Source organism: Larimichthys crocea, chromosome XXIII (assembly GCF_000972845.2).
Source record: "Larimichthys crocea isolate SSNF chromosome XXIII, L_crocea_2.0, whole genome shotgun sequence".
Taxonomy (NCBI): domain Eukaryota; kingdom Metazoa; phylum Chordata; class Actinopteri; family Sciaenidae; genus Larimichthys; species Larimichthys crocea.
The window spans coordinates 16,078,046-16,094,223 of NC_040033.1; the positions used below are offsets into that span (position 1 = coordinate 16,078,046).

At 40.1% G+C, this 16,178-nt stretch overlaps 1 protein-coding gene across 4 annotated transcripts in view; it reads right to left on the reverse strand.

The window, feature by feature from the left end:
- Nucleotides 1-11,957: 11,957 nt before the first annotated feature.
- Nucleotides 11,958-16,178, reverse strand: part of rnpc3 (RNA-binding region (RNP1, RRM) containing 3) — a 16,445-nt gene continuing 12,224 nt past the window's right edge. For all 4 annotated transcript variants that reach the window (XM_019274817.2, XM_019274815.2, XM_019274816.2 and 1 more), the window contains exons 14-16: nt 14,052-14,184; nt 12,178-12,255; nt 11,958-12,028 (exon numbers count right to left, since the gene is read on the reverse strand). In XM_019274817.2, the coding sequence (XP_019130362.2) occupies nt 12,187-12,255; nt 14,052-14,184 (202 nt within the window). In that variant the 3' untranslated portion in view covers nt 11,958-12,028; nt 12,178-12,186. The remainder of the gene's footprint in view (nt 12,029-12,177; nt 12,256-14,051; nt 14,185-16,178) is intronic.

The window sequence follows — 16,178 nt, forward strand, 5'->3', positions numbered from 1 at the left end:
ATCCGCAGCTCTGCACAGCAGTGTCTACGTACACACACACACACACTATCAAAAATGCCAAACCATGCCTGTTCGTCTGATGTGCCTGTAGTTCAGTGGTGGACCTGATAGATCTCTCGCCCCGGCTTTCCATGATCATTACTGCTGCTTTACAAACGCAGGGCCAAGTAGAGGACTCACACTCACACGTTGAAGCTGAGAGCGATGGGCAGAATTTTTGATGGATAACCTCAAGCCTGCATCTAACTAATAGGATTCCTGTGTCAATATCAAAGGACAAAGGACGTGGGGGACTGAGGTTGACATCTCTGTCTTTCACACATATACTCACACTCACACATGCTGTCAGTACTCAAAGACCATGAAAGATAAGCAGTTATGTACTGCAAACCATTTTACAGCAGGAAAACACTGTGTTTGGTAGATTATTCTGTTGGTCAGTGCTGTTTAGGAAGCTGCATCTCCCCTTGTTGCAGCTTTGGAGGTAGAACATGAACTCGCTGTATCTGAAACACAGATGAAATTGCAGAAATTATAATAGAAGATCTTCAACACTGGAAGTTTAAAGTTGAACTGACATTTTAAGGTATGATACTGCAGCTATTGTGCAGACTTTTTCAAAACACTATAATATTGTTTCCGACACTTGTGGAAACAGCTTCTAAGCTTTAGCCCTTTGATGACGTGCTATCAACTCTATAACCTACAATACATTGATACAAGACATTTTCCCCTGCTTTAACAAACCCACAGTGCTGACTTTCTTTGACTATCAGCTGTTAGCAATTTAAGTTGTCACCTCTTTACAACATTCAACTTCAGAGTGTCAACTGTACTGATGAAACTGTGTTTTACCGGGAATGCTCGGGATCTTCTCGGATCATTTCCTTTCTGCAGATGTTCTTAAAAACTGGACAAAAATTATGCAAATTTTATATGTCGGTGCAAACCATTCTTTAAAGGTTAACTGTATGACCACATATAAGTAGCCATACAGGATAACAACATGAAAAGGGCGTGTGCATTTAAGCATAACAGCCTCTGCCATGTTGTTCTTCAAGAGTGTCTCTTCCCTTAAATTAATCATTATAATAGAGATCAAAGGTTAAGCAAATATTTCCACAAATGTATTTAAAAGTCTCGTCTAAAATAAAAGAACAATCATCAGATAAATCACATAAAACAGTATCCACATTTTAAATGAATGCTGAGATAACATCTCACCAAATAAAATATAATAATCATAATAATGATAAAAACACCTGATCAGTTATTAGTTGGTGATCCATTTAGTGCCTTCAGGTGGGACATGATCAAACTTATTCATATACAACACATGGGTTTTCATGGAATGGTGTCTGTGAGATATGGCCGTGTTTACTTCTCAGCATTGCGAAATAAATCGCAATTACATTTGGAGAAGCAAACAAGGGGGGATTGCAATGCAGCCGATTCTGCTTGGCCTCTCATAAACGGAAAATGATTGGAGCTTTGACAAAGACCTGACCTAGCTGTCTGACAGTTAACTGGCAGAGAGAGTTTGTCTTATCCCTCCAAACCAAGACAGGCTCAGGAACAAAGGAATAAAGTGCAACTGGTCCTCCTCACAGAGGAGTCGTGCTTTGCTGGCTATGGCTCCTAATTAATAAAACAGCAAAGACACAGGATTTATGTGCAAGCTCAATGGGAGTGCATACACGTAAGGCCTTTCAATCTGCCCTAGTAGTACTAACAAATGACCTGACTCCCATTAAGGAGTATTAGAAGGGAATTTCCAGAGCTGCACACAGCTAATATTCACAGCTAATTAGTGACTGTTGGCTGACTGTCTATCAAAACCGTGACAATAGCGCAGGCTTACAAAGAGCTGCGATGGGAATGAGTGGAGATCTAGACAGAATGAATGTAAACAAGAGAGAAATTGTTGATGATGAGGTTCCTGGCTGCCGAGGGACTATTCTCTGACAGTGTAGTACAAAGAATTAAGCAGTGGGAAACTATATTGTCCCATTGCAAATTGTGTCACTGAGTACACATTCAGGAACCAAGGCGCCTGTTGAATGTTGAAATGACTCCAGATGGACAACCAGAGAGGCTCGCTCTGCAAGGTCACTGTTTCTGAACCCTTCTGGTAATTATTCTTGATACAGGGATTAATATCTAATTCAAGGCGTAGGCCTGGATGACTCTTTTGTTATTAACTTTGCTACAACGGGGAAACCTTTCAGGATTATTTCAATTCAGTGATTACTTTTGGCCTAGCAGCTGATTGCAAACTGTGCTGGTAGGTTTACTCACCACATTGATTTCCTTGCCAATATTGAGGGTAGAGCTCCCAAGACATATGACCCTGCTCTCTCTGCTATACTCTCTGTAAATCTTATTAGAGATGGAAGCTGATGGAAGCTCCTTCCCTGCACGATACTGAGAAGAGCACAAGGTTAAAAGAAGAAACAAGTTTGACTGAGGTTGAAAAGATGTCTTCAACTTACTTTTGCCGAAAGAGTGAGTAAAGCCTGTACACACTGACAGTAAGTAAGTATGACAATCTTTTTTAGAAGACTGACTACAACAGTAACAGAGATCTTGACAACTTTGACAACATCTATTGTCTACTATAATCCCATTATCAGAAAGTAATACTATCTCCACCTATTTTCATAAAACATAATACACAAAAACAACACTGGGTACATATTGCATCTGCTGATTTGAGTGGTTTGTATTCCTCAGACAGAGTACTGTTTGTTACCTTGAGCAGTTCTATGGTTTCCTTCCCTTGTCCCTCATTGTTACTGTAGCACTACTACTACTATGTTTACTGCATAATATTCATAGTCACAAGGGCACATGGTGGAAGGTAGGTGAACACCAGGGACAAATTGTCTGTCTATCATAGACCTCATACATAGATGGATACAAACAACTAGCAACTAGTCAAAGCAAAGGTAGAAATGTGCAAAGATGTGGAGTGTGGGTGGAGCCGAGGTGGGAAAAATGAAGTCTGTTTACTGAAAATAACCACATATGACCTCTTACAATTATCATGAAATTAGCTATAGAGACCGAAACCATTATTTGTACCATGCTGTAAACATGTTTACTTCTGTTATGAAGGCTTATGGAGTCTTACTTCTGGTGCCAGCCTCAAGAGGCTCTTTAAGGAACTGCTATTTTTGGCACTTCCCTGTTGGATTCATTTGCCAGCCACGCAGATTGGCCCAAATCATCTAGCTGCAGTACATGTTCTGGGTTGAGCTACGTAACTCTACTACTTTGCTGAATAGCTAGCAAAGGAATCTGCAACCAATTCAATTTAAAAAAAGAACAATTATAGTATTAAATAATGGTGCATTCTGCATAATTTCTGCTATGTGCTTCAGCTGAGGTCATAAAGACAATTATCCACTCTCCCCCACTACATAACCCTTTTAGCCTCTTTTAGCTAACTGTTTTGGTTGAAAGGCCTACATTAAATATAGTCTGTGTTACTCTTTTAAACACCAGAACAAATCTGGCAAAATACTTTACAAACCTGTTGTATGCTTTTGCACAGCACCAAAACGACACAGAATAAGACTACCTGGTGAATGTAACAGGGCATCTTGCAGTTAAACCATAGATATTTTCCCTAGGAGCTGATGGAGAGCGGAAAAAAGAGTGAATATTACATTTATCTGGTAGCCAGAAGCATGACTCAGACAAAATACTAATACATTTTGCTGTATCTTTTCAATGTGTAAGTACTTTTTATAACTTCACATCAGTTCTAAAAACTTCTTAAGCTGCTGATGGCTGTATATCTCAGCTTGTTTATGTGTTTTTCTGCCCCCTATTGGTCAAAGGTTGGTTAATGCAGCTGTAATAGTCCTACTTACAGTAGCGTAAGTAACAACACTTTGAAATATAGGGTACACTTGTGCTCTTTATGCTTTTTTTCATAATTGTTAGCCCTATAGTTTGTATTGTAACTACAATCCCCAAAACAAACCAAGGACAGGATGCAAAATGTGATACACACACAGATGCAGACACACCAAATGCTGAGTCAGGTCCCTGTTGGGTGTTAGCTAATGATACCAGCTCATGGTAGATGGATAGCCAGGCGGTGTTTCACTTTAGAGGCGAAGGCCAGCTTGGCCATATTACAAGCAAAACAGTGTCGCCATAGCACTGCTTGGCATGCTGCTCGGCCTCTGTGCGTTAGTCACATAGAGTCACTCGGGGAATACTTTCTACCTCTACTGATCACCGGCCTGCACCTCCTGGCCCTGAGAAATCAACAGCCAGGATTTATAGATTTACCTTAGATTGGCTGTCCCGCATTTGTACCCCCATAAATACTTTTACAGCTTTGCTAATGCCACTGTTGGGAATAAACAAGGTTACGGCGGACAAGATGAGGCTGAGATTTAGTTGGCAACTCGGACAGCACAGGGCAGAGCAATGAGAAAGGAGGTGTAATGTCAGAAAAGGGAGGAAGCGACTCGCATTGGGGATGAGCACTTTATAGCAGAGCGGGGTGTACTTTTACATACCGAGGCAGACTTTACAAGCCTATGCAATAACTGACAAAGATGTTGTGCTCTCACCATTTCCACTGCATAACTTGTTAAGAGAGCTGTCTCGTCTTCTGAAAAAGCCGCTCCATTAAGAGCTCAGGTGGGACATCAGATGATTTTTGTTCTGTCACAGTATATGTACGAAATACATTCCATGCATATGCACCCACAATAAACAAGCTTAATATGCAATTAAGATTAATAAATAAACCTCGTGGCTCAAATAAAACTGATGACCTTGGTCATAATTCTCATCAAAGACATTATAGATTAATTATTCAAGCAAATGACTTCACTTCACTTTTCAATGCTACTCATTCAGACAACTTCATGAAACTTGCAAGCTTTAAAAGCATAAAATATGCATGGAAAAGCCATCACTCTCTTCATAATGAATAAGCATACCTTCAAATTGACACATTTGCTCTGGACTGATGACCATACATACACTCTGGAGTTGAGTAAGCAGTGTGTGTCTTCCCACTATTTGCTCCTTCAGCGTCAGCAAGAGCTCACCGTTAAGTTGGTCCAGGAAGGAAAAAAAAAACCTCATTGAGTTGCATCAATTGTTTATAGTGGTTTCAGTTCAAACTGAGGTCAACGAGACGGACAAAGTAATTGTTTTCAGAAAGAGCTCATGTATATGCCACGATCTAATTTGTCCTGACAGACAGCATGCTCTGTCTGCCTGGATTTAATTGAGTCTCTCCGAGATGAAAACATGATGAATTGCATAAATAATCATGCGAATAAAACACCAATAAATGTCTGAGCAGGCCACCAACGAAGCTTCAAAGCACCACGCTAGATGTATTCTTTAAAATTACAGTTGTGAAATACAAAAGCATTTCTTAAAATCTGTCATCGATTCTGTGACTCTGTCATGTCAGATAATCTGTGAGTCTCTGGTCAGTCTTGAATGAGTATTCTAGTCCAATTCTGATGACTGACACACTGATGCGTGCAGTGAATACAATCATAGCCCTCAGTGACCTCAGTGGCCATGGCCATTATCAATCTGTAGGAAACTATCTGTTATTTCATCATATATCATTTAAAGGTGAACATTTACAATGGCTTTGTACTTATTGACGTGTGTGTGTGTGTGTGTGTGTGTGTGTGTGTGGCTGGAAGGCCCCCAGGGTCAAGGAGATTTAAAGCATTTCCAGAAAACACACTTTGATTACTTTAAAGCCTACAGTGAACAGAATGTGGCATAATCTATCTAGGGGCGGGAATTTTATTTACATGTCATCAGACCGCCCTATAGCCCAGTCATTAAATATTCACGATGTGGTGGTCAAGTTGGATTCTGGGTAACAATTTTAGTCCAAGCCAACCATTTAGGGTCATTTTAAAGAATAGTAGATTGATACGATTTTCATCTCTGTATGAAGCCACTTTCAGTAGTGGCTTATTTTAGCATTAAGACTTGGATTATACCTTGTTTGCATGAGGTATAATTAATTAATTAATAGTTTTGAATGTGCTGGTAGAAGGATTTTGGTAGCCTTTCCAGTATTCCATAACATTCATGATTCTGGTGGGATGATGGGATTTTATAATCAATTTAACTGCATATTTTCTCTTATAGAAGGCTATACACTTACAAAGAGCTGCAAAAACAAAATGTTACTATACATGATGAATATAATTATATGAATCTATATAGCCATCCATCTTCTTGAACTGCTTATCCTTATCAGGGTCGCAGAGGGCTGGAGCTTATCCTAGCTGACATTGGATGAGAGGCGGGGTACTCCCTGGACAAATCGCTAGTTCATCACAGGGCTGATTAAAAATAAGATAAATGCCAAACTGTGTTTTGAGGCGTGACTGATTCAGTGTAAGCGCTTAAATGGGCAACATCAGAATAGGAAGATAAATGACTTAAAAGGAGCTTCAAACATCTAGATCAAAATTACCTGCAGGTTGGTAGTGTTCATTTATTTACTGTACACACTAGCGGGGGTACATGAGAGTAGTGATGGCTCAGGGGGAGAGGCAGATGGCAAACTGAGGGTTTTATTACATCCTGTGCTTAAAAATGGAAGATGCAGAGAAAAGAGGACATATGCACCACCGAACAAGGAGACAAGACGGAAAGCTGAAAGCTGTAGGAAATTTGAATTTATAGCACATCTTGTAGGTATTAGTTTTGCCATCAGCTCCAAGAAACACTTTCAACAACTACATATTGTGCACTGCTGCTGTTCTTTTACCATGTTTTCTTTTTGTGGTGGAGATTTTAAAACAAGGTGGGGAGTTAGTACCTGAATCCAATAATAAAGTGGGCGCTCTTTGTACAGTGTACATTTGTCAATGATAAATGCCTACAATTAGCCTAAAATGGAAGGTGACTCTAAAGAATGTAAAGCTGAATAAGTTTCAGGGTCAGATGAAATTCTATTTGGGAGCAGATGTGAAAGAAGTTGTGCCAAAAAAGAGAAAATGCTGTGCTGTGTCAAGGAAAATGGTTCCAGATTATACTGTATACTACATCTCCATTACACTGCCCTGCTCACTGTTTTCTTGGCAAAAAAATGTTTGTTATAAAACTGAACAAAGCCTCGACTCTGCCTTAATCGCTTACATATGTATGCAAATGAAGCTGTGGCCCACGAGAGGCCGGTGCTCCCCAACGGCTCCATCCTATCGCTCGCTGCAAAGTAAACTCGTCTTGCTGCATTAATCACTAACATTAATTCACACAGGGCAGGCAACCTCAGGTAACGTAGGTTCAGTGTCAGTTTTAATGTCATCCAACAGCTAGGTTTCCGGTAACGATATGCTGACATTCAGAAAGAATGTGTGTATTATTTTTGTAGCAGATGCTTTCATAGATGTTGGCTGGAAAAAAGAGAACAGGCTTTTTCATTCATAATATTTCAATCCCACCGGTGGCTGCACCTTACTAGTAGCTCATGACTTATAATATTATGGAGCTGAACTCTGTGCAAAATGTACTTGGATACAGTGTAGTACACCTCAAGAAGTAATCATTATCTATGTAGTGGGTTAGTATGTACTTGTTGTTGATGTTTCAGTCTTCTTCTGAAACTGATTGTAATGGTATTTTACCAAATTGAAATAGATTTATGTCTGACAAATGAAGCCCATTAAGATGCGTGTTAAAACATGGATTAAATGTGTTTTTGTAACAGAAATCAGTCCTTTGCTTAAAATCTTCTGCCTGTGCCAAACATATGAGTCAATTTACCAGCAAATTTGTACAGAAGGAATAAACAATGTGAGGTTTTTAAAAACACCGGCTACACAGACCATCTATTAAAATGAACACAAGCAGAAATGTTGATAAAATTGTTTTTGTTTTTTTTGTGCATCATAAATCTTAAGAATTCAGTAGAAGAAACGGTTTCCCACTGCTTCATCTAGAATTCTGCATTTTGTGGAGCGCGTTATCACTAATACTACATTTGATAAAATGCTCTTGCTGAGCAGCACGATTGATTATGTTTTTCTTTCTTTTGTTTCTTTACAAACAAAATGCGGATCATTAGCAGGGCATTTTGGTGGTTGACCATTCGTGAACAGAGCTTTGCCACTAATTCCTCCACCACACCGAGGAAGGTATTTCATTTTTGTTAACCCCCCGGGGTCCTGTCAATGACCCTATCAATTGCTTTAGCAATCATGTGGGACTGATAGGACCCCAGAGGACCTGCAACCCAATGGACACTAAACTGAGACACTCTAAGTAATAAAATGAACCTTAGTGTCAGTTGAAGCAATCGTTGTGGCTGCGTTTAGTCCCGAAAACGGAGCAAAAATCGTACACAGGCACTACTCGACCTTTTATATACACAGGGTTTACAGATGTCGCTGCTGATTGGGTCAGAACTCTGATGCCCACCAAACGGGGGAAAATGTACCCGTTGCACACCACGTTGTTTTCTCAACATCGTAATCTTAATATTCCGCCTGCTATAAAGTGGTGGGGTGTTGGGGAGTGGGGAGTTGAAATTATTTTTTTTACCTTTTAACATCTTATCAAAGAAACATATTTTCGAATGTAACTGTTAAATCTTTTGCACGGATGATTCAACTGGGAGGTTTCCATGTGTGTCGTTTAGAGGTGGATTAGTGCAGAGTCCCTGCAGAGTCCTCGTTGCTGCTCAGATTCTTGGAGAGCTTGTTCAGAGCAGAACCTTTTTTCACTAAACCTATCTGTAGAACTAATTGCTATAAATGGGCAATTCCCTGATGTTAAGTGTCTCTGATTAAAGGTCCCTGATGTGACAAACCAATACTTTGCCAACACAGCTAAACCCAAAGCAACACAGCAGACAGGCTCACAGGAGAGTGTGTCTGCAGTGGCATGGGGAATGGACTGACTGACGGATTTATACCAGCTTGTGGGTGCATTAAAATTCAGTATAAACAGAAGGTTGCATTGCACCAAACCCAACAAAACCTTGACAACACCGCACAGAAGCCCACAGGTAAATTCAGACATTGGTGTTGTCATTGGGGGTGTTAGGAGATACCTTGTAGCCTGGGGCATGTTGATGTTGCCTTGAGTGTTTCTGGTATTTACTTTAACGGTTTAAAAAGGATTACAGGTAACCAATGCACTGAATCTGTACAAGTATAATGTAGCATACAGAGTGACCAGAAGAATAGGCCACGTGTGTTTGGCCAACCAGCATCTTACAACACCGAGCACATGTACACCAAAATCCATGAGCTCCATCCAGCAAACGCACTACACACCTGGTTGAACCCAAAATCAGAAACATATTATCACATATTACTTCTGGGTAGCTGCAGGATTAACCAGAGACGGAGCCTGTGCGGAGGGAAGGCAGAACATACATCTTTATCTGCGTCCACTTACAAAAGGTTATCTTTCATATTGCTCAAATGTTACCTGATAAATGTCCTGGTAACTCTCAATATTTCCACTGCGGGTGGCACATTTGTCATCGTTGAGATGGCGGGCAGAGTAGGGCACAGATGGGAACTCCTCCCTCACACTGGCGTTGACGTATGAGCTGCAGGGTCGAACCAGATGAGCACACGTGATTGATAACCCCTGTGTGTCTGGATCTTAACCAGAGTGAGGCTGAACTCACGAGCAGGGCTGATTTTCCACGGATTTGACAGGAAAGTTGCATAAAAGTAAAATCAGGTCAAATACACCATGATGTGAAATCTTTCCCCCCAAAAAAATGTTCTTGGAAAGCGTCGCAGTAAATAAAAGGATTAAAGTTGCATCATAACAGTTAGAGACATATGCTCTCATATTGCAATTAAATGAGGCACAGATAATTGTTTAATTATAGCAATTTCCTGTCTGGAAGATATCACAGTCACCTCCCATTAACCCAACATTGTTGCATCTACAGATTACAGGCCTGTTAATATAACTAGTAGCTATGCAGTCGCTCTCACGTGGAGGGTAAATTAATCGTAACGGATTATGTCCTTGATTCGTGATTGGTTGGTGATAGCAGTGTGTGCAGACTGCTTATAGATGAGAAATAGGAGAAATATTCAGGACAATTTCAGTAAGGGAGCAGATGGTGGTTAAATGAAATCGATTACATGGAGGTTTTTGAGGCGCAACATGCCTCCTTCAAAATGAATCCGCCTTTCTTTTGAGCACTTTTCCCCTGCTGTCAAATCTAAAACAGAAATGTGTGTAACCGCCAAGGCTACAAAACAAGAGCTATGATAATAATCTTGGTTAGCCACAGAGCATTGTGTTTCCTCTGGCTTGTCAGTTAATTAAAATAGCCCACGGTATCAGAGCTGCTTTCTGAATTATTTCAGGGCAATAATATCATGCAGAAAAGTCAGAAAGGGATCCAAAATGGAGCTGTTCCATTTTGAATCTTTAAACCCAGTAGTTTGTTTGGTTTTGGAGCTATGGGATCCCCAAACTGAAACATTTTTGAAGGGAATTTGTTCAAAGTTACAAAAAAAAAAAAAAGATGTGGTCCAGGTCCAGAGAAGCTAAAGACTGTTGACTGTAGACTGGTTGTCTTTGAAATTGTCTGAAAATCTTCATCATAAAGAACCACAAAGACCCAAATGGCCCTTTCAGACACAACACAACAAAAGAAACACTATGGACTGAAACCTTCGGTGCGTTTCTTTGCTGTGTGCGCAAAGCGCCTGGCACAGCACGACCTGTCGCCAGCGCACTTGCACTTGCAAGTTCAACAAGGCTGACTTTAGCCCGTGGATTGCAGAAGAAAATCACATTAACCTTGGTACTCACACTGCTTTCAATGCAACCATACTCTACTATTCAATATTGTGGTTTAAACGTTTCTTTAATTTACAAGGAAGTGCCATGGTTGCACCTACCTACCATGACTGAATTGGCTAATAAAAAATAAACAAGAAAATCGGAGACACAAATGCAGTTGTGACCTCCAGTTGATTGTCATTGACTTGTTTGTGTTCTGGTTTGGAGAAAGTTAAACATCTACATCAAGTTACTACAGCTTGTGTACTGATAAGCTCCATCTCCATGTTCAGCACAGTTTGTTTGAGAGGAAACTTTTTCAGCTCGAGCTTAAACAAGAGAAGAAGCTATGATGCTATTGTGTTGGTGGTCATTTACCACAGCAATGTAAAGTGTTCCCCTAATTCAACATCTTACTGATCAGACATTAGAAACTTAAACTTGACGGGATTGACATTCATCCTCACAGTACTGCTTACACCAAGACGACAAAAAACAATTTGATTCCCAGATCTTCAGTTATGATGTCTGTTGAGGGGAGAAGTTCACCTTCCAAGATTTACTCTCTATAATCACACAGATGGGGCCAGCCAAGGATTGTAAAGGTAAGCTAACCCGGTCCCACCAATTTCCCAGACTGCAGTCTGTTTGGTTTGTTTGCTGTCTCTTCAGGACTCTGTTTTTTTTTCACTGTGCTGACAGCCTACCATCTGCTGCAGAGCCAATCTAGATCTCATATACCTTCCTCTGTCTGTATTTACTCGCCTGTCAGGACTTTAAGTTTGGGACTAAAGATAATCAGTTATGATAGTTTGACTGAAGTGTACCCGCAAATGGTGACATGCGCTTGAGGCTGTGATTGAAAGAAAATATGACAAAAGTCATTTTAATAAAAAATAATTTTTATTTAATAATAAAAGAAGACGACATCTGACGACCATCACCTGAAATTCAGTCAAACAAAGTAGAGAAGATTATAATGAGAAAGTTGAAGAAACTCCAAAATAGCACAGAGCCGCCACTAAACAAAGTGTTTCAGAGAACATAAGATACAATAAGCTACAGAAACAAAGCAAGGCACGCAGTCCGTTTAAATTTAGACTACAATACAGGTCGAGTTGTTTTACGTTCCAATTGCGCCACAATAACTGCAAATAAACCGCCCCCGTTTTCTTTTGTTCTTTCCAAAGGATATGCCAAAATAAGGATACAAATGGTTCAGCTGGGCCACACTATCAAGCCTTGGTATCTTGAATAAAGTATAGACACAAATGTAATTATAAAACACCATTACAATAAGGCTTGTTCTATACATACAGTACAGATTACTATAACATAAATTAGCATTCATTTTAATACTGCCCTGCAAATCCCCTGATGCTTTAATGTCACACTCACCTGTTGGTTTCATCGTTGTTTTGGTCCTCTCTTGGTATCTGTGCTATCTGGTTTTGGTCTTGCAGATCTGGCAAATTGCTGTGAATTTATAGTTAAGGTCTGTGGGCAGTAAAGATAAATACCAAAACAACAACCTCACTAAAAAGCCAATTTGGACACAGGTTCTCAGACGGCTCACCACAGACTGATGATTTATATCACTCATATTCTCATGTAGCATGCAGCATCTTTGAGCCACAGGGGCGTTCTTCCTCGTGACACTTGCCGCCTCATATGAATTTAATTTAAGAAAAGGTCGCAGCTGTTTGCTCATAAATGCCAGAAGACTTTTGGCCAAAAATGGACCTTAGAAGAGTTCGGGTGTCTTGTTTTCCCGAGGTCGGCTCACTTACTCAGTGACAGCTACTGTCATTCACGCAGATTGATAAATTGCTCCTCGATGTGACAGGTTAAATAAACGGGGAGGAGACAGATGTGCGAAAGCCTGTCGCTCTAGCGCTGTTTGTTAATGAACTTTAAACTTTAAACTACTAGGTTTCCGTGCAGGTTTTTCTTTCAGGTCAGTAATTTTAGTAGCAGGCTGTTTGGGGAACCTCTGGCAAGTGACATACTGCAGTCTCAGGTTAGCACTGAAAAAATCATTATAGGGAATCTAAACTGGGGCCGGCTGTCCTCTGCTATAACTGCTTAAAAAGACATCTGTACCAGAGTGAACCTTACTCTGCTTTTTGATGCCCCAACTAGATTAAAACCCCCAAAAACAGTCCCAGTCCAACTGTTTGCAACCTTTTCAGCACGCAAACAATTTTTTTTCTGCAATGGCCACTGAATTGCATTTACATTTAGGAGTCCTTCTTTGTATTGTTTTTTTTTTATTGGTAATGGCAGGGTCCGCTATTCCCATGTTGGATTCATTCACGGAAGCCTTAAGGATTCACAGAAAACAATGCATGCACAAATCCAGCAGAATTTTGTCTTATGGATACACAATTTTAGGGCTCCTGAATCATGTTAATATCTATCACAAACAGACATTTGCTTCAAACGTACAAAGCTAAAAAATCAGTGTTTGAAATGTAGCCTGGAGCTCCGGCGCTGACGCCTCTCCTGAAATACAGCTCCATACAGGATGACATCTTCAAGTAAATTGTATTCTGGACTTCATTATCCATTCTTTGAATTTAAAGACTAATATGCTGTAGCCGAACTAATTGGTTATGGGCTGCACATTAAAACGCCATCAAAATCAATAGCCTTGTTCCATTAGACAAGTTCAAAGGTTGATGTGCAATTATCAGTGTTGAACTGAGGAAGAGCAGGTGGTGGTTCAGGGCTGCCAGAAATTAATCCTCACCGTCCTCAAGGCACAGAGGACCAAAGCCAGCAACACATCTGTGGTGGGAGGTGTCCTCTTAATAATCATCACACACAACCTCTTAACTGCCCCTTGCACTTGTGCACTGGTATAGACCAGGTTTACATGTTTCTTTTCTTAATTGCTCACTTGTGGGATATATTTTCACATATTGCCCAAAACTTGTTTTAACGTCCGTTCTCGATGTAGAATGGTGCGGTGATATAGAACAGGAGGTTGATATTACACCACAAGTACATCTCCATTCAAATTTGTTTTGTGTTTTAGGGTTAATTTGCTTCAGGTAGAACCAACCACTTTTTTTTTCCAATTTGTCTCCAGTAACAGCTCAAGTTTGCAAATGAGCATTCCTCTCATTTAAATATATTTTCCTTTAAATTAAAAAAATATCATAACGGCAAACAGAGCTAATATTTTTATATTGTACATCTATATTCTACCTGGATTTTCACTCCTCCTTGAGCTCGTTTCATTTTGCAAAAGCGTATAAAAAGGATACGACGACGAGAGGTTTGTCATACAGAACGTAGCCGTTGGTTTCCCGCAGGGCTTTCTCTGCACTCTGCTCAGTGGGGAGTCCTACGAAGGCCTGCCCTTTCATCCGCCCCTCCTTCATTAACACTATGTCAAACCTGAGGAGAAAAAAAAAAGCAAAGCAGAGACACATCATTATCACTCGAGGCTTGTGGCCGAGCCGAGTCGACATGAAGCGATTCGGGTTACAGGTAAATGTTATCGGCTTGACAATTATGGAACACTGACACCTAAGAATCTGAAGAAACTAGAGTATTAGTACATCTGTCGTTCAGTACAGGATGTGTACTTTGGTACAACAGACAATCAAATAAAAGCAGCTAACATTACATTGTGGTAAACACAGAAGTGCAATCTCCACCCGAAAAAGCTCAGGAAGTGTCAGTTCGACTACACACCGAGCCTTCTAATTGTTTAACTCGGTTTTTGTGTGAAGAGGATTTGCATCCACACCTCTGCTCGCAGTGAAACATCTGAATACAAAACCAGCTGAATCTCTTCTTCGTCCATTTCTCATTGGCAAACAACAAAACTGCATCATAGCCAACATTTGCTAAGGAGTCCGGCAGCCAGCCTGACTGACCAAATCGTGTTATGATAGCAACATGACAAAATCAACATAAATAGAGGTGAATGGGAACAGCTGTGCTGTATGACGTTCTCCATGGACATCCAAAATGAGAAACACAACACAGAGAAAGTTGGAGACCACACAAAGTTGTTGCTGGTTCTTTGCTGCCACACAGACTCTGCCCTGTTAATACAGCCGGATTCACAAGGTCTTTATTCACAGGGGGCGGGGTTACCTAGTTTGTTGCAGGCCACATTTCGGGCTCATCAACTGACTTCTTTAGAATACCTGATATGGTATGATCCACTAAAGACTACACTGCATCATTTAAAAAAGAGAGTCGCAATTCAATAGTAAAGTGTCTAATAGTTTTAAATTTCTATACCTGGAGACCTTTGGAAAAAGCTTCTTCTTGGATGACAGAAACCCGTTTTTGGTCTAGAGGGCTCGGACAAAAAGAGAAAAGAATTGTGAACATGGTTAAAATTTGACGCAAGACTATCGAGCCTAATTTTGCATATCGCTGCATCTCTACAAGCCTGCTGTGAGTTGTGCTTGTTTGAAATGAAAATCACAGATTTCTGGGCCAAGGTAGAACAAGTAAGATAAGAAATTTCCTAAAAAATTCACTCAAACGAACTTGAGTAAACAAAAACACATACAGAAAAAAGGCACACTTTAGTTTGTGTCTTTGGCACAGTCGCATCTTGCTTTTCATCATCTACATCTGTGTTGAGAGTCTGGCGCTCTACTCAACATAAGCTTGGTTTGATGACTCAGTGGAAATTCATTTTGAAGTACTGCTGATGCACGAATAAAATGTCCCTCATGATCGCTACGTCAGGTTAGATACTTATTAATATCACAACACATAGTCAGCATGAATTACTAAAAACTCTCAGGGGAAAGTGACAAATTGCCAGAGTTCAAAAATAGCTCTTTGAGATAGGATAAGGTGAAGTGACGCGTGAGCCATGTCAATAAGAAATAAAGTTAGACACCAGGAACGCAGTTTACATACATGTTTCTCTCGGCTTCTGTGACGAAGGGTCGATGTATCTCCCATAGATGTACTTCAGGTCCTGGAAATAAATAGGATAAACAGTCAAGCATAAAAGGAATGACTTATTGATTCTATTGTTGTATGTAGAGATAATGTGAGGTTTGGGACTTTACATCCTATAGCAAAACCTGAGAAAAACAACAGTTAATAGGACAAATTCTGATGACGTTTAAAAGTCTAAGCAGTAAATGAAAACTCCAGAATAAGCATCATATCCAGTGACAACAAACACACATAATGGGTCAGTAAAATAAATGCACCTACTTTCTCTTCCACTTGCTTTGCGATATTCTTCACGTACAGTCTGCAGGTTGGCTCACCCGGTTCATAATTTTTAAACACAGACATCCTTTTTATCTCTGTTTTAAAAAGAGAGAAGAAGAAACTCGGTCCATTCAAAAACAGAGCATCACAGAGCATACCTATACCTACAAAAGCGAAATTCAAAGTCATATACA